Source organism: Salmo salar, chromosome 09, assembly GCF_965601325.2.
Source record: "Salmo salar chromosome 09, fSalSal1, whole genome shotgun sequence".
Lineage (NCBI taxonomy): Eukaryota > Metazoa > Chordata > Actinopteri > Salmoniformes > Salmonidae > Salmo > Salmo salar.
The window spans coordinates 129,540,540-129,559,170 of record NC_138299.1 but is presented as its reverse complement, the minus strand read 5'-3'; the positions used below and the strand labels follow the sequence as shown (position 1 = coordinate 129,559,170).

The 18,631-nt window shown below is 40.0% G+C and overlaps 1 protein-coding gene across 2 annotated transcripts in view; it reads right to left on the bottom strand.

Annotated features, from left to right (window-relative positions):
- The window catches only part of LOC106612540 (alpha-2-macroglobulin), a 40,615-nt gene extending 23,722 nt beyond the window's left edge, over positions 1-16,893 (bottom strand). For both annotated transcript variants that reach the window (XM_045724496.2, XM_045724497.2), the window contains exons 1-15: positions 16,601-16,893; positions 13,508-13,691; positions 12,047-12,203; positions 11,762-11,814; positions 11,206-11,226; positions 10,867-11,035; positions 10,615-10,699; positions 10,261-10,375; positions 10,019-10,130; positions 9,827-9,936; positions 9,454-9,621; positions 9,052-9,288; positions 8,648-8,711; positions 8,196-8,341; positions 225-374 (exon numbers count right to left, since the gene is read on the bottom strand). In XM_045724496.2, the coding sequence (XP_045580452.2) occupies positions 225-374; positions 8,196-8,341; positions 8,648-8,711; positions 9,052-9,288; positions 9,454-9,621; positions 9,827-9,936; positions 10,019-10,130; positions 10,261-10,375; positions 10,615-10,699; positions 10,867-11,035; positions 11,206-11,226; positions 11,762-11,814; positions 12,047-12,203; positions 13,508-13,691; positions 16,601-16,701 (1,872 nt within the window). In that variant the 5' untranslated portion in view covers positions 16,702-16,893. The remainder of the gene's footprint in view (positions 1-224; positions 375-8,195; positions 8,342-8,647; positions 8,712-9,051; positions 9,289-9,453; positions 9,622-9,826; positions 9,937-10,018; positions 10,131-10,260; positions 10,376-10,614; positions 10,700-10,866; positions 11,036-11,205; positions 11,227-11,761; positions 11,815-12,046; positions 12,204-13,507; positions 13,692-16,600) is intronic.
- Between the last annotated feature and the right edge of the window lie 1,738 nt (positions 16,894-18,631).

Below are 18,631 nucleotides of genomic sequence, written 5' to 3'. Positions count from 1 at the left end.
AAAATAGTCCCACAAGTTAAAACTTCTAAACTTTAAGTATCAGACAGTGGTTAATACATGGTTAGAGGAAGCTGAAAGTGAGCCAAATCCCATCTTGAAAAACATGGGAGATGTGATCATGGTTAGGCTTCAGCTTAGTGTGGTGAGTCAATGGCCCTGGTCAAAAGTAGTGCACTACATAGGGTATAGGGAGCCATTTGGGACGCGGCCCATGGAGAACGTACAGAGTCCAGGCTGAGCTCCTGTTCAGGCTGCAGCAGCAGCACACTCTGGTCGATGGCCCTGAGAGAACACAGAGACCCTGGGTGGGCCTGGAGGCTCAGAGAGGTCTTCTCCCCTGGCAACTCCTGGAGGGACGAGAACTTCAGGGACACCTGGAGAGGAGAAAAGTGGGAGACATCACAGAATATGTTTAAACATATCTACAGTGCCTTCAGAAAGTATTCATACCCCTTGACTTAATCCACATTTTGTTGTGTTACAGCCTGAATTCAAAATTGATTAAATATGTATTTTTTTCCCTCACCCATCCACACAACCCCATAATGACAAAGTGAAAACACATTTTTAGAAAATGATCGCAAATGTATTTAAAATGAAATACAGAAATCTAATTTACATAAGTATTTTTCCCCCAAGTTAATACTTTGTATAAGCACCTTTGGTGGCGATTACAGCTGTGAGTCTTTTTGAGTTTTGCGCACCTAGGGCTGTGGCAGTCACAAAATGTTGTCAGCCAGTGATTGTCAAGCAAATAACAAACATTTAGCATCACCTGGCTTCCACACATAGCCTACATCCATTTTAAAAAGTCTAATAAATCCATGTAATATATCCTACACCTTCACAATAAACCCATTATTTATTTTAGGCAGGTCTAAAGAAGCATGATATGAAGAAAATGTAGTCTATTTCAGAAGAACAGAACAGCATACTCTGAGTTGTCCTCATGTTAGGTCCTGATGTGGCTATGAGTTACACTAGTTAATTAGCAGACATGATTTGCTTATAATTCCATGGCATTATTTGATATTATTTTATAGTATGAACAATACAATTAAACAAAGCTGAATAAAATATAGATTTGAGGGAGTGCGCATGTGGCTATTCTGTGGTGAGCGGTGAACAAAGAAACAGGTACTCCTATATGCTTAATTTAGAGTTATTAATTTAACTTTAGTTGTTCTACAACCGGTGGGCTATATGTTTTGATTTTTAATACATTGTAAGGCTGCATGATGACTAATGATGATTTGAAAAGTAGTTTGAAAGGCCTAAGCTCTGCATTATTTATCACGCAGGCTGTACACACTCCAATAGCCTCTCATTCACAATTTGACAAGCACTTGATAATGCTTCGCATTTTACGGCGGCATCCCCTTTGTGGCTGTAATGCACCCTAAAAAAAATCCATGCCTTTTGCGGCCCGGAGTGCTGCATTGTGCCCTTCGACTGCGCCTCTCACTCACATGGCTCGACGTCACGTGATCAGGTCTTTCTCACAGGCTACAAGTGAAGACAGACACATCGGGGACGCAACTGCGCTCATCCTTATCCAATTCCGAGGTGCATATTGAAGATAATGGAAGAACTGTCCACATTTACTTTTTGTCAGCCAACAAGATGAGTAGGCCTAACGAACAGCAAAAGCACTAACTTAGGTCAATCTTCTATCCCCTATAGTACAAAAGTCAACCTATTCTATTCTGTGCAATAAATAAATATTCCAAACATAGTCTGGGAAAGTTGTGGGGTGCAATAAATTCCTAATTAATACAACCACTAGCATAAAAAAAAAAAATGTTTCACGCATTGTGGCTAACGCAACAAATCAGAACGTTCAGCTTAAAATGTTGATAAACTATTAGGCTCTCTCTTCAAATTATAAGCGCAGCAAAGTGCACATGGCAGTAGGCTATAAGCGCGAATGTTCCACTAGCGGGAAAACACCATTATCAAAATTGACCGCAAATGAGATTATGCATGTAATGCTTTTATTAAAAAGGTGCATTGTTATAGTTAACATTTTCTTCCCCAAACTCACACGCTGCTTATGTATACCAGTTAGGCTCTAAACCCTTTGTAAAGCGAATTAAAGTACTTAATTTTAAGAAGTTATTTGGCAACTTTAGTTGTGATACAAACCTTATCAAAACATATAGGCCTATGGACTAGGCTACATGAGGTGTGCGACTGATTCCAAAAAGTCGCAAAAAAAGGCAGTTATTATGCTGGGCATCATTCACAAGTGATAATATATAATTCACAATTGATGGGCTAATATTGTCACCCATCAGACTATTCTTGATTTAATCTTGACTTTACATACTAAAAAATGTGTGTAAGAAATTTGTTTGGATTTAGAAAGGTACATGATAATGGTGGTTCAGTCTCGAAACAGGGGCAGCAGGAAAAAAAAAATGTAATCTATGCACTTAACCTGTTATGGCTAGGGGGCAGTATTTTCACGGCCGGATAAAAAAACGTACCCGATTTAATCTGATTATTACTCCTGCCCAGAAACTAGAATATGCATATAATTATTAGCTTTGGATAGAAAACACTCCAAAGTTTCTAAAACTGTTTGAATGGTGTCTGAGTATAACAGAACTCATTTGGCAGGCCAAAACCTGAGAAGATTCCTTACAGGAAGTGCCCCGTCTGACCATTTCTTGCCCTTCTTGATTATCTCTATCCATTACAGGGGATCTCTACTGTTACGTGACACTTCCTACGGCTCCCATGGGCTCTCAGAAGGCGGCAAAAAGCTGAATCATGGCTTTGCAGGCTCTGGCTGAAAAAAAGTAGCGCGTTTGGATAGTGGCTGGTCACAGTACTGTGAGACTCAGGCTCGTGCACGAGGGGATCCCATGCTTTTATTTTCTCTCTCTTTGTACGTATACACGCTTTCCCGGTCGGAATATTATCGTTTTTTTACGAGAAAAATGGCATAAAAATTGATTTTAAACAGCGGTTGACATGCTTCGAAGTACGGCAATGGAATATTTAGAAATCTTTTGTCACGAAATGCGTCGTGCTCGTGACCCTTATTTACACTTCGGATAGTGTCTTGAACGCACAAACAAAACGCCGCTATTTGGATATAACAATGGATTATTTTGAACCAAACCAACATTTGTTATTGAAGTAGAAGTCCTGGGAGTGCATTCTGACGAAGAACACCAAAGGTAATCAAACTTTTCTAATAGTAAATCGGAGTTTGGTCAGGGCTAAACTTGGTGGGTGTCTAAATAGCTAGCCGTGATGGCTGGGCGATCTACTCAGAATATTGCAAAATGTGCTTTCACTGAAAAGCTATTTTAAAATCGGACACCTCGATTGCACAAAGGAGTTCTGTATCTATAATTCTTAAAATAATTGTTATGTTTTTTGTGAACGTTTATCGTGAGTAATTTAGTAAATTCACCGGAGGTTTGCGGGGGGTATGCTAGTTCTGAACGTCACATGCTAATGTAAAAAGCTGGTTTTTGATATAAATATGAACTTGATTGAACAAAACATGCATGTATTGTATAACAATGTCCTAGGTGTGTCATCTGATGAAGATCATCAAAGGTTAGTGCTGCATTTAGCTGTGGTTTTGTTTTTTGTGACATTATATGCTAGCTTGAAAAATGGGTGTCTGATTATTTCTGTCTGGGTACTCTGCTGACATAATCTAATGTTTTGCTTTCGTTGTAAAGCCTTTTTGAAATCGGACAGTGTGGTTAGATTAATGAGAGTCTTGTCTTTAAAATGGTGTAAAATAGTCATATGTTTGAGAAATTGAAGTTTTTGTATTTTTGAGGAATTTGTCATTCGCGCCACGCCTATCATTGGATATTGGAGCAGGTGTTCCGCTAGCGGAACGTCTAGATGTAAGAGGTTAAATAGCAAATGGAGGACACTTTTCCCGTGGTTCATTTCCATGCCAGCTGGGTAGGCTATACTCCTGTTCTAAAGATAAACAATGTGCTTAATATTAGGAAAGTTGAGAAATAAATATAGTAGGCCTAGTCTATAGAAAGCTGATGGAATCCTCCTCTTTTTAGTAGAGGAAATCACTGTTGTTTTCTCGTGCAATTGCACAGCCTATAGAAATGTTTTGCAACGAGCTCATGGGCTCTCATTAAGTGTTTGATTAGATTTGCAACACATTTGCATTGATGTCAGAGTGATTAGAGGGACAATAGAGTGCCGCGTACCAGGCAGTTAGCAAGTTTGGTAGGCTACTAATGACCATCAGCAGCATCAGAACTTGGAGAAGCCTAATTAACGTGACTAAATGGTCACGTGGAATTTGACTGCCTTCATGACCGATGGAGCGTCGGTAATACGGTCACCGCAACAGCCCAATACACAGCTGAATTGTACAATATTTGCCCATTAATCTTTTTTAAATTCTTCAAGCTCTGTCAAGTTGATTGTTGATCATTGCTAGACAGCCATTTTCAAGTCTTGCCAAAGATTTTCAAGCCGATTTAAGTCAAAACAGTAACATTCATAGCTGAATTTGAAAAGGCTTTAGATAAAGTATGACTGGAATTTATATTTAAATGCCTGGAATATTTCCATTTTGGAGAATCTCATAAAATGGGTTTAAAGTTATGTATAATAACCCTAGGTGTACAACTGTAAATAATGTCTACTTCTCAGAAAGTATTAAACTGTCAAGAGAAGTAAAACAAGGTAGTCCACAATCGGCATATCTATTAATTATGGCCATCGAAATGTAAGCTATTAAAATCAGATCCAATAATCAAGGGTTTAGAAATCAAGGTGTCATTGTACAGTTGAAGTCGGAAGTTTACATGCACTTAGGTTGCAGTCATTAAAACTCGTTTTTCAACCACTCCAAAAATGTCTTGTTAACAAACTATAGTTTTGGCAAGTCGGTTAGGACATCTACTTTGTGCATGACAAGTAATTTTTCCAACAATTGTTTACATACAGTGAATTAGAAGTGAAATAATCTGTATCACAATTCCAGTGGGTCAGAAGTTTACATACACTAAGGTGACTGTGCCTTTAAACAGCTTGGAAAATTCCAGAAAATGATGTCATGGCTTTAGAAGCTTCTGATAGGCTAATTGACATCATTTGAGTCAATTGGAGGTGTAGCTGTGGATGTATTTCAAGGCCTACCTTCAAACTCAGTGCCTCTTTGCTTGACATCATGGGAAAATCAAAAGAAATCAGCTAAGACCTCAGAAAAATAAATTGTAGACCTCCACAAGTCTGGTTCATCCTTGGGAGCAATTTCCAAAAGCCTGAAGGTACCACGTTCATCCGTACAAACAATAGTACGCAAGTATAAACACCATGGGACCACGCAGCCGTCATACCGCTCAGGAAGGAGACGCATTCTGTCACCTAGAGATGAACGTACTTTGGTGCGAAAAGTGCAAATCAATCCCAGAACAACAGCAAAGGACCTTGTGAAGATGCTGGAGGAAACAGGTACAAAAGTATCTATATCCACAGTAAAACGAGTCCTATATCGACATAACCTGAAAGGCCGCTCAGCAAGGAAGAAGCCACTGCTCCAAAACCACCATAAAAAAAAGCCAGACTACATTTTGCAACTGCACATGGGGACAAAGATCGTACTTTTTGGAGAAATGTTCTCTGGTCTGATGAAACAAAAATAGAACTGTTTGGCCATAATGACCATCGTTATGTTTGGAGGAAAAAGGGGAAGGCTTGCAAGCCGAAGAACACCATCCCAACAGTGAAGCTCGGGGGTGGCAGCATCATGTTGTGTGGGTGCTTTGCTACAGGAGGGACTGGTGCACTTCACAAAATAGATGGCATCATGAGGAAGGAAAATTACGTAGATATATTGAAGCAACATCTCAAGACATCAGTCAGGAAGTTCAAGCTTGGTCGCAAATGGGTCTTCCAAATGGACAATGACCCCAAGCATACTTCCAAAGTTGTGGCAAAATGGCTTAAGGACAACAAAGTCAAGGTATTGGAGTGGCCATCCCAAAGCCCTGACCTCAATCCCATAGAAAATTTGTGGGCAAAACTGAAAAAGCATGTACGAGCAAGGAAGCCTACACACCTGACTCAGTAACACCAGCCTCTGTCAGGAGGAATGGGCCAAAATTCTACCAACTTATTGTGGGAAGCTTGTGGAAGGCTACCTGAAACATTTGACCCAAGTTAAAAGGCAGTGCTACCATTTTACATTTACATTTAAGTCATTTAGCAGACGCTCTTATCCAGAGCGACTTACAGTAGTGAATGCATACATTTCATACATTTTTTTTTTGCTGGCCCCCCGTGGGAATCAAACCCACAACCCTGGCGTTGCAAACACCATGCTCTACCAACTGAGCTACAGGGAAGGCTACCAAATACTAATTGAGTGTATGTAAACTTTTGACCCACTGGGAATGTGATGAAAGAAATAAAAGCTGAAATTAGTCACTCTACTATTATTCTGACATTTCACATACTTAAAATAAAGTGGTAATCCTAACTGACCTAAGACAGGGAATTTTTACTAGGATTAAATGTCAGGAATTGAGAAAAACTGAGTTTAAATGTATTTGGCTAAGGTGTATGTGAAAGGTCTTGACTGATTTCTTTTGATTTTCCCACGATGTCAAGCAAAGTTTGAAGCTAGGCCGTGAAATACATCCACAGGTACACCTCCAATTGACTCAAATAATGTCAATTAGCCTATCAGAAGCTTCTAAAGCCATGACATCATTTTCTGGAAATTTCCAAGCTGTTTAAAGGCACAGTCAACTAAGTGTCTGTAAGCTTCTGACCCACTGGAATTGTGATACAGTGAATTACAAGTGCAATTGTCTGTCTGTAAACAATTGTTGGAAAATGTACTTGTGTCATGCACAAAGTAGATGTCCTAACCGACTTGCCAAAACTATAGTTTGTTAACAAGAAATGTGTGAGTTTTAATGACTCCAACCTAAGTGTATGTAAACTTCCGACTTCAAAAGATATATATATTTAAAAAAATTATAATAATAACCAAACCTCAGGAACATTCAATGTCGTCTTGGTAAGAAATAGCCTTGTGTTTTAAGTTATTGTCCTGCTGAAAGGTGAATTTGTCTCCCAGTGTCTGTTGTAAAGCAGACTGAACCAGGTTTTTCTCTAGGATTTTGCCTGTGCTTATAGCTGTATTCTGTTTCTTAGCCCTTGCCGATGACAAGCATTGTATTGGTTTGCCCCAAACATAACGCTTCATATTCTTTGCCTTATTTTTTGCAGTAGTACTTAAGTGCCTTCTTGTAAACAGGATGCAGGTTTTGGAATACTTTTATTCTGCTCAGGCATCCTTCTTTTCACTCTGTCATTTAGGTTAGTATTGTAGAGTCTCAGGGCAGTTCTTTCCTCTCCGGCAACTGAGTTAGGAAAGACGCCTGTATCATTGTAGTAAAGCCTAATTAATAACTTCACCATGCTCATAGGGATTGTCAGCATCTGTTACTAATTGGTGCCCTTCTTTGAGAGGCACTGGAAAACCTCCCTGGTCTTTGTGGTTGAATCTGTGTTTAAAATTCACTGCTCAACTGAGGGACCTTACAGATAATTGTATGTGGAGAACAGAGATGGGGTAGTCATTCAAAAATCATGTTAAACAATATTATTGAACACGGAATGAGTCCATGCAACTTGTTAAGCGATTTGTTAAGCACATTTTTACTCATGAACTTATTTAGACTTGCCATAACAAAGGGGTTGAATACTTGTTGACTTAAGACATCAGCTTTTCATTTTTTATTCATTTCTAAGATGTTCTACAAACAAAATTCCACTTTGACATTACGGGGTACTGTCTGTAGATCAGTGGACAAAATCTAAATTAAATACATTTTAAATTCAGGCTAACCCAACAAAATGTGGGGAAAATAAAGGGGTGTGAACACTTTCTGAAGGCACTGTATACTAGCATACATGTCCAACACATTGGTTCATTTCAAGTACTGGAATTGGAATAGAGCCCACACAACATAAATGCTAGAGGGATAGAAACAGACCCGACGAACGTGATGATCAAAGAGGAGCAGTTGAAGCATTTCATATCATAGTCTGATGCAAAGTCATTTTGGAAAGCGATTGTAGTGCACATGTTGACCCAATTTATCTACATGGCTCAGGCTCTCTGATGAGACATTTTGACATCTCATGTGGCTGGCAAAAGACACCGAGTTGCCTACCTTGTTTTTTAGGCAGAGTTGAATGGGGAAGTCTCGGCTGTCTGCTACTGCCTCCCCATCAGGCAACACGGTGTACACCACCACCTGGGCAAAAGGGGTCAGCTCAGGCATCCGCTGCAGCGAGAGCATCAGTTCCCCTTGGTTTACTAAAATAAGAGATGGACAATGGGATTGCCATTAAGTCACCGTAAACCACCAATCATCCAATACGGACATTGTGTTCTCTGATTAGCGTATGAACTTGAAATATACTGTACACTGTGCAGTAAGAACTTGTATTGAAGATGTAATCTGGATGATTGAATCCTGTCGTGACAGCTTTTTATCCCATGCCAGTTTAATGCCATTAGGCCTTTTCCAGGAGGAATGTTCTCTAATCAAGTGGGGTTCTGAGAAGTCCTAATGAAAAATGGCAAGAAACATTCGGGAGAATCCAAGTCCAATGTATTTACCTTTTCCTTCTGTAACAGTCACCGGAAGACGGCCGTGCTGCTGAATGCTGCCTCTAGATATAATCTGGGACATAAGAGACAGCCAGGTGGCAGCATCAACATTAATAACCAGAGAGTGACCCAGGGAGACTGGAACATTGCCTAAAACCGGGAGATCTGCTAGCAAATATCTTGAAGTTCTGCATTATTAAAGTGTTAAATTACTGAATATCACCAATGATTAACTTTTCAACTGCATGTAAAGAACTGTATGGTTTGCCCGAGCCATTCTTAAAATATTTCCAGACCCAACACAATATGACAATCAAATACCGAAGCAAGTAAAATATATATCCCAAAACCACAGACAAAGTGTAAAAATCATGTTAGGTGGTATTTTGAGTGAAACATCCCTTTAACCTTACCAGATAGAAAAAGTCCAGGGTCGTCTGTCCCCTTTTCAGCTCCACCCCGTGGATGATGTAGCGAGCAAGAACAATACCGTCCTTCTCACAGGAGAACTTCCCTTCGCCCTGCATTATCTTCACAAAGCTCTTGCTCTTGGAATGAAATTTTCTTGTGAATTGGTAATCGGATGAATATTCTGGTCTACGCACACCCCGCACGTACGGATAATCCTCCATAACCTTTTGATAACGAGCCTGGTTCAAGAAACACAGAAAATGTATGAAAAATAAGAAGCTGTAGTAACCTTGGAGAATACACCAGGAGAAATGAATGATCTCACTCAGAACAAACTGAATATTCACAGTAAATAATACCATTAAATATTTAATAGAGGAAACCATGAGCGAGTGACCACTGACCGACAGAGAGACAGAATCAGAAGTCCATAGAGAAGTGTCTAGAGAGAAAGAAGCAATGCCCTTGCTGTCTGTGGTGAGAGTCCAGTTCTCAGATTGGCCACCGTTTTGTAGGAAGAGATACACAGGCTCATTGGGAACGGGAGTAGAGTCTGGACCGGTCACCTTGATCTGAAAACACAGGAGAGGATGACTGCAGACATCCAATATACTAAATGTACACTCCCATTGCATACAAGATATCAAGAGCCTAGTTTAGATGCTCCAAATTACATGTTAACATTTATCACCACTTCATGGTCAAATCGATTTTTCTGAGTAATACATGTTCTGCAGTGTTATTAAAAAGGCATTTGTTAACATAGTTTGTCCTCACCTTCCCCTCGTATGCAATTCCTGGTTTATATGCTTGGGGCACGTCCTCAAAACGAACAGTTATGATGACATTGGTGAAGCTTGCCTTGCCACTACCTTTAAGGATGACCCCTGGAGAGAACACAGGCAATGGTCAGAGGTTAACAGTTCAGCATGTAAACACCTCTACGTTCAAGATAAGGTTCTCTCCTACCAGTTCCATATTCTTCCATCTCAGTCTCCACTTCGAAGTCATCAAACTTTGATTCATTTAGACCGAACCGGGTCACGTCAATAATTTGGGTTGCACAACCAGTTGCGTCTGTCTAGGCAGAATGAGTACAGTTGTAGCTCAGCTTAAATCCGCTACGAAAACGTCTATAAACCTCAACATTTTCCCCACAGTGAGTGTTCTTCGTCAAAGAATTTGGCATAACAAGAATAAAAAATACTTACTTTCATAAGATACAACTCGCAGATATTACTAGATTCATATAACCAGCGATATTGAATGACATTTCTGCAAACTTTCGCCGTGACAGACCCCAGCACTGGTTTTCCATAAGTGTATCTAGAAACAAAGTCAACAGAAGAAAAACAATTCAACAATGGCAATTATGTGTTGTAAAAATAGAAACAGCTATGAACATGAGCAAGTATCAAACATGGGACAGTACATATCAAGTATAGTCTATGCAACACACAAATTAAGTCTGACTTAATATTCTTCCCATAAAATGTCCCAGTTTAAAAGCTTGTTTGTCATTATCATCTTACTGTCTATCATGCTCGATCATCTTATGCACTTACTTTCCACAAACTCTCAGTGTTGCTTGCTTGTCCAGAATAGTGATTGTTTGGGGAAGATAGACTTTCACCTCATATTTGGGCAACACTAAAAAATACATACAGATATTACATCCTCATGGTCTGTTGAACTACACCAAAAACAAATCACAGACCACAATTAAATCACCATGTAAAAACAATATAACCACAATGTAATCATCAGATTGTTTTATCCCATGCTTTTCTCTTTTTATCCCATGCCAATTTCCTCACCATATTCTTTGATGTCAAAGTTTTGGGAGGTTTGCTCTCCCTTCTCATTCCATGCAGTGATGATGTAACTTCCTTGCGTTGCCTCTGCGGACATGGGGTGGGACAGGTCCAGAATTCCACTCACTGTTGACTGGTTCAACCACTGAGCAATGCGGTTGGAGTTTGGGTCCTGTATACAGATTCATAATAGGTTGAAGGTAGGTATTTTTGTTATAGAGACAGGCATTGTATAAATTCATGCCACAGAACATATTGGCAGGTAATATTTTTGAAGGGAGATCATGTCATTATTATATACAGCTTTGGTTTTTAGTTGCAATGGATTTGAATGAGTCTCACCTGAAGCTCCACTGTTAGATACTAGAAAAGAGAAACAAAATATTCAGCATTTGGCCCAAAAAATACATTTTAAAACTTTATTATTTTCCAAAATTATTTTCATAGTAGGCCTAAAGGGAAATACTATCGTGTCAGGAAATGGGTTTAAAACAAACATTTCATAACTTTCCAAAACAGTTTCTACAGTACAGGCATCTTTATCTACAGAGTTACAGTACAGAGCAGGCCTTGAGCTCATGTTGACTCAGATGCTCTGCTCAAACAACCAGGCCAAATGAACTCTGACCACATGTTTTCTGACCCACCCACACACACACACACACACACTGACCCATTAAACAAATAAAATAATAGTAGACAAAATTGGACCGCAAGAGGATGAAATCATTGCTCCATCACTTGCCTTCCTTACTCAACTACAGTAAACCACTCCCAAACCACACCTCCCTAGAATGTTCCAAAGCTGACTAACACTCGGCTGTCCTGTTCAACCCAACTTAAATGCTTTGAAAGAGTAACTTTATTTATATTGAACAACATTGAAAGAGTAACTTACCATCTGATTGAATGACAAGAAACTGGCATCCAGCGAGACGATTCGGAACTTGACTGGAAAAGTGGTAGAAACATTTGTCTATATAGTATCTGTCTATGTACAGTATATCCATCATCCATTTCAGGAAGGACATTTCTAATGGCCTCACAAATATACTGTAAAGTATGCATAATCAGCAATCAAAATTAACAGTAGGCCTAGACAAAAGGGTCAGTTTAGTACATTTACAAGTAATAACTCAGGAAGGGTCAGTTTCAGTGTTCATCAAAGATGATATCTAACTACCTGTCTGTCCAGGTTTGTAGACTGGTTTGTCTGTCTGGAAAATGGTGAGGAATCTTTTAGGCTTGATAAGGATCTTGGTCTTTTTACTCATCTCATCCTTCCTCCCCTTGATGCTGACATTGACAGTGGCCACACTGTCAGCTTTCACTGGGGGTACCTACAACATGAAAAACAGAAGAATGGAAGCTTGTTAGAACTTCTACAATCCTCTAGCTCCTAACCAAAGCTTGGCTCTCCAAGTAGCTTGAGAACAGGGGGCTTTTTGTTAAATGGTAGATAACCTCAGCATAGCAAAGTACGATTTCAAATAACTGCTATTGCCTTTAATAGATTGGATCATTTTGCATACAACACCCAGCCTGGAATCCAAGTTGAGTTCCACACAACATGACAGAGTTACAACCAAACTACTCAAAATAAAAGACTGAAATGAATGTGTTTTGTTGAATGAATGCGCATAGGTAAGTTAAAAGCTAGTAAGAATAGAACTTTATTTAGATGACAAAATGACCACAGAAGAAGAGTCAGGAGATTCTATCAACTGTAATCTGACATACACTGAGTGCACAAAACATTAAGAACATCCTGGTCTTTCCATAACATAGACAGACCAGGTGAATCCAGGTGAAAGCTATGATCCCTTATTGAGGTTACTTGTTAAATCCACTTCAAAAATCTGTGTAGATGACGGGGAGGAGACGGGTTAAAGAGCTTTTAAGCCTTGAGACAATTGAGACATGGATCGTGTATGTGCCCCATTCGGGGTGAATTGGCAAGACAAAAGATTGAAAGATAAGTGCCTTTGAACAGGCTATGATAGTAGGTGCACCAGTTAGTGTCAAGAACTGCAACGCTTCTGGGTTTTTCACACTCAACAGTTTCCTGTGTGTGATGTGTCAAGAATGGTCCACCACCCAAAGGACATCCAACCAACTTGGGCCAGCATCTCTGTGGAACGCTTGACACCTTGTAGAGCCCATGCCCCGATAAATGTAGGCTGTTAAGGTCAAAACTCAAAATTGGGAAGGTGTTCATAATGTTTGGTATACTCAGTGTATGTACAACTGATGAGGGTAACTGTTCAGCTAAAATCAATATGAAGCGAGACACAGGTTGTGTAACACCATAACATTGACGGGAAAGAGACCCAATTCAAACTGTCAGCTACTATTAAAGCTGATGAATCCGGTCAGTGTTAGTTAAGTAAAGAAATGACGTCAACATTTAACCCATTGGCTTGTTGACTGTGGTCGGGATGCTTTTGCATGAGAGACGATAGAATAGGGCCACATTCAGTGGCTCACATCGTTGTGGAACTTTGCAGTTAGAAATGTCATACATAGGGCTGGCATGATTCCTTAACCTACAAGTCAGAGAGGCATGTTGGTTCTACATTAAATATTTATATCAGAGCGTTCCACAACGTTGTAGCCTGCTGAACGCAGCCCAGTTGCAGCTGACCTGGAAGGAGATGCAGCGATAGAAGTCCTGTGTTACGTCTTCCTCCAGTAGAATGGTGCTGCTGCCACCCTCCATCTCCAGTGACACCTTCAACGACAGAGGCTCTGTGGCTTGGTGGACCTGAGCACAAAGTTTCTCTGTGGTCCCTCCTACCAGCTCCGAGCTGACTGTCACCAGGTAAATCCTAAAAGGGAAAGAGTCAGCATGAATGCAGCTGTGGTAATAATACTTAAGTGGCAGTGTACTCAAACAGCTCTTTAGTTCCTTTGTAGTCTACTGACTTTTTAAAGTTGGGGACAAAGTGACCTTAATTGTCTCTGGCTATGTGCCCCAGTCAGAGTCCAAACAATGAGAAATTGAGGGCACAATTGATTCTGTTTCAGACAGTGTTGGAGGGAATACCAATTCGTTTTTTGATGGTCTGTAAACCATGTATTGGGGAACAAAGGCGTCATGCCCACTCATTTGTACTGTTTAAAATAGATATACATATACACACTGGACAAACATATAAAACACATGTAAAGTGTTGGTCCCATGTTTCATAAGCTGAAATAAAACATCCCAGAAATGTTCCATACTCACAAAAAGCTTATTTCTGTCAAATTTTGTGCACAAATTTGTTTACATCCCTGTTAGTGAGCATTTCTCCTTTCTCCACCAGACAGATGTGGCATATTAAGAAGCTGATTAAACAGCATAATCATTATACAGGTGCACCTTGTAAAAGGCCACTCTAAAATGTGCAGTTTTGTCACACCACAATGCCACAGATGTCTCAAGTTGAGGGAGCGTGTAATTGGCATGATGACTGCAGGAATGTCCACCAGAGCTGATGCCAGAGAATGTAATGTTAATTTCTCTACCATAAGCCGCCTCCAATGTCATTTTAGAGAATTTTGCAGTACGTCCAACCGGCCTCACAACCGCAGACCACATGTAACCACGCCAGCCCAGGACCTCCATATCGGGCTACTTCACCTGTGGGATCATCACGAGACCAGCCACCCATAAAGCTGATGAAACTGAGGAGTACTTGTCTGTAATGAAGCCCCTTTGTGAGGAAAAGCTCATTCTGATTGGCTGGGCCTGGTTCCCCAGTGGGTGGGCCTATGCCCTCCCAGGCACACCCATGGCTGCGCCTCTGAACAGTCATGTGAAATCCATAGATTAGGGCCTAATGAATTTCAAAACTTTGGGGTCACTTAGATGCTGGCCTTCTAGGCAGAGTTGCAACGAAAAAGCCATATCTCAGACTGGCCAATAAAAATAAAAGATTAAGATGGTCAAAAGAGCAGACACTGGACAAAGGAACTCTGCCTAGAAGGCCAGCATCCCAGAGTTGCCTCTTTACTGTTGACGTTGAGACTGGTGTTTCGCGGGTACTATTTAATGAAGCTGCCAGTTGAGGACTTGTGAGGCGTCCGTTTCTCAAACTAGACACTCTAATGTACTTGTCCTCTTGCTCAGTTGTGCACCGGGGCCCCCCGCTCCTCTTTCTATTCTGGTTAGGGCCAGTTTGCGCTGTTCTGTGATGGGAGTAGTACATAGCTTTGTACGAGATCTTCAGTTTCTTGGCAATTTCTCGCATTGAATAGCCTTCATTTCTCAGAACAAGAATAGACTGACGAGTATCAGAAGAAAGGTCTTTGTTTCTGGCCATTTTGAGCCTGTAATCGAACACACAAATGCTGATGCTCCAGATACTCAACTAGTCTAAAGAAGGCCAGTTGTATTGCTTCTTTAATCTGCACAACAGTTTTCAGCTGTGCTAACATAATTGCAAAAGGTTTTTCTAATGATCAATTAGCCTTTTAAAATGATAAACTTGGATTAGCTAACACAACGTGCCATTGGAACACTGGAGTCATGGTTGCTGATAATGGGCCTCATCTAAATAGGTGTACAATTCCATTAAAGAAATCTGCCGTTTCCAGCTACAATAGTCATTTACAATGTCTACACTGTATTTCTGATCAATTTGATGTTAATGGACCAAAAATGTGCTTTTCTTTCAAAAACAAGGACATTTCTAAGTAACTCCAAACTTTTGAACGGTAGTGTGTACACACACACACACACACACACACACACACACACACACACACACACACACACACACACACACACACACACACACACACACATGCATTTGTTAAGTATTCAGACCCCTTGACTTTTTCCACATTTTGTTCCCCCCCTCAAATCTACACACAATACCCCATAATGACAAAGCAAAAATAGGTTCATAGAAATGTTCACATTTATTACAAATTTAAACTGAAATAACACATTTACAGAAGTATTAGTTGGCTTTAGCTAGCACAGATATGTTCCCAGTCTCCTAACCTTATAAAGCTACCAAGAAGCCATTTCAGGCTATCAATCAAGATAGACAAGCAAGCTACTCTTAGCCGGCATGCCTGTTGGCAAGTTGGGAGACTTTAGAAAAGCAACATTCAACATTCTCTAACTTCAGGCCAGGGGCCTAAGCCCCCTATGGACCACCCCCCAGCCATCCTTACATACTTTGTGCCCCTCTGATTTTGAAGGTGCATGAAGCCCCTGTTGGGGATGATTGCACAGAGGGACATTGGAGGAAAGCACACTAATATGGACTATCAAGGACTATCACAAGTCGGATTTGTAACCCAAAAATGTACAGGCCTGTTTGCCAGCATGTCTCATAAGATATTAAATGCCTCTCACGTGCAAGAAAGAGAGAGAATGGTACTTTTCCTGTCCTGTGGCCTTCCCACTTCCAACTTTTTTATATATGTTATTCACAAATGGAGACAATTACAAGCAGATATTCAGCTATATCAGTGCAGTAAGCATATACACGATTTTGTTGTTATGTAATATTATGTTTATAACTCAAATAATTATATTGCTCAGGTGACCTACCCTAGAGCATAGCCTGGAGAATACGGAGAATAATGAATTCCTCAATTTGATTATAGACTGTGGTATGCAGCCAAACAAGTAAACAACAATTGCTTGTTGTGAGTTTAATCCCTCAATTAAATTACGAAAACACTACGTGCTTCTACTGCCTACTACTGTACATTAAATGTTTTGTAGCGTACTTACGATTCATTGAAGGTGCTTGATGTCGCAGTTGGTAAAATCACCGATGTGATAAATACAAGGCAAAGTAAGTTGAGAGCCATGGCCATAACCGTGGTACACATCCTCCGCACTTCGATCCGCACTTCGAAATGCTCCCTTCCCTCGTCCAGATGGTCAGGAAAGTTGCACAAACGGTGCTGTTTATACCCAAATGCACCCTCTTGTGTCACTCCCTTACAAATCGTTTAGCACACCGCAGCCACTTCCCGTTTCCTCCCAATTCTGAAGAAGTTCTCAAACAGTCACAGCCCGCGAGAAATGGGATGGTCAGAATGACACCTAAATACCTCAAGCTATTTTTCCCTAATAGTGTGCAACTAACTGCAGTCCAAAATTCGGGTGTTCCTGCATATGGGCATTCCATCAAGTTTCAAGTTGGATATTCGCGCTTTCAAACCACTTGACCCACAGACTCCAAATAAGTGGCATGATGTTGGAAAAAATGCGAACAACATTATTTTCACGATTTGGGCATTCATTCGCATTCCAAAGCTAATAAACATGTGGAAATGTGAGCAGCATTTGGTATTGGAATTAGTTAGGGAGCGTAAACAAAGTACTAAACATTTTTCTCATTCAAATTTAAATAGCTCCTTGGTCATGTGACCTACTTGACTCAAACAAGTTTCAGAACGTCCACTGACTACCCTTCTATATTGCACACCCTTTAGTTTGTCCATTTTCATCTCACACGTTCTAACATGAATTTTTCAAACTTTCAAATTTCAATAGCTCCTTGGTCATGTTACCTACTGACTTCAAACAAGGTTCAGAATGTCCACTTCAAGACAATGAGGCTGCAGGCCAGGTATGTTTTTTTCAAATGTTAAAGGATTGTGATAGTTTGTTTTCAGTTCATGTTTAAGAGGACAATAACTCTTCTAAATGTGTGCCATTTGCATATTTCAGGTCACAGCTCTGTGGCGAAGAAACAATTGCGAGGTGGTGGTTGCTGTTGTGAGGTCTACAGACAAAAATTCCTCTTTCCTTCTCCATCATTCAGAGTTTAAAACTCTGCAGCCCCACAAATGGCTTGTGGATGAGGTAATAAATACTAGTCGTAACATGACAATAAGCATTTTTTTCAATCACAATTCTAAACATATCGTGAAGAAAAAAAATTCATACAGTATGAAGGATGAACATAGAAATACATTAGATGTGCACCTAACCAAGTCTAAGGACATGTAATATCATTATGTAGTTAAGTGGAATTGGAATTGGAGTTGAATGTTTCTGATGACGTACACTTGAATATTTATGGCCCTTATTCTGTCACTTTAAAGTAAATAGTGAAGATATGTCATCACGTAAAGACAGTATTGTCAGCAATAACACACTTTTTTCACTACATAACACCTTATGTATGATACTTAATCTCCCTAACAAGGCATATAAACTCAGCAAAAAAATAACGTCCCTTTTTCAGGACCCTGTCTTTCAAAGATCATTCATAAAAATCCAAATAACTTCACAGATCTTCATTGTAAAGTGTTTAAACACTGTTTACCATGCTTGTTCAATGAACCATAAACAATTAATGAACATGCACCTGTGGAACAGTCGTTAAGGCACTAACAGTTTACAGACGGTAGGCAATTAAGGTCACAGTTATGAAAACTTAGGACACAAAAGAGGCCTTTCTACTGACTCTGAAAAACACCAAATGAAAGATGCCCAGGGTCCCTGCTCATCTGCGTGAATGTGCCTTAGGCATGCTGCAAGGAGGCATAAGGACTGCAGATGTGTCCAGGGCAATAAATTGCAATGTCCGTACTGTGAGACACCTAAGTGTAATGGAAATTATATGATTAATGGTTTGACTAAATTATTTCACCCTGAAAAGGTATAACCGAGTGATTATAAGATGAATGTACTAATGTGTGTGTATTGGAAAAGTTTAAGCTTAATGATTTAGCAATATAGGCAAGACATTCAAGGGAAAAGGGGAACTGTTACCAGACAGAAGACAACTTGTGACCACAGTGAAAC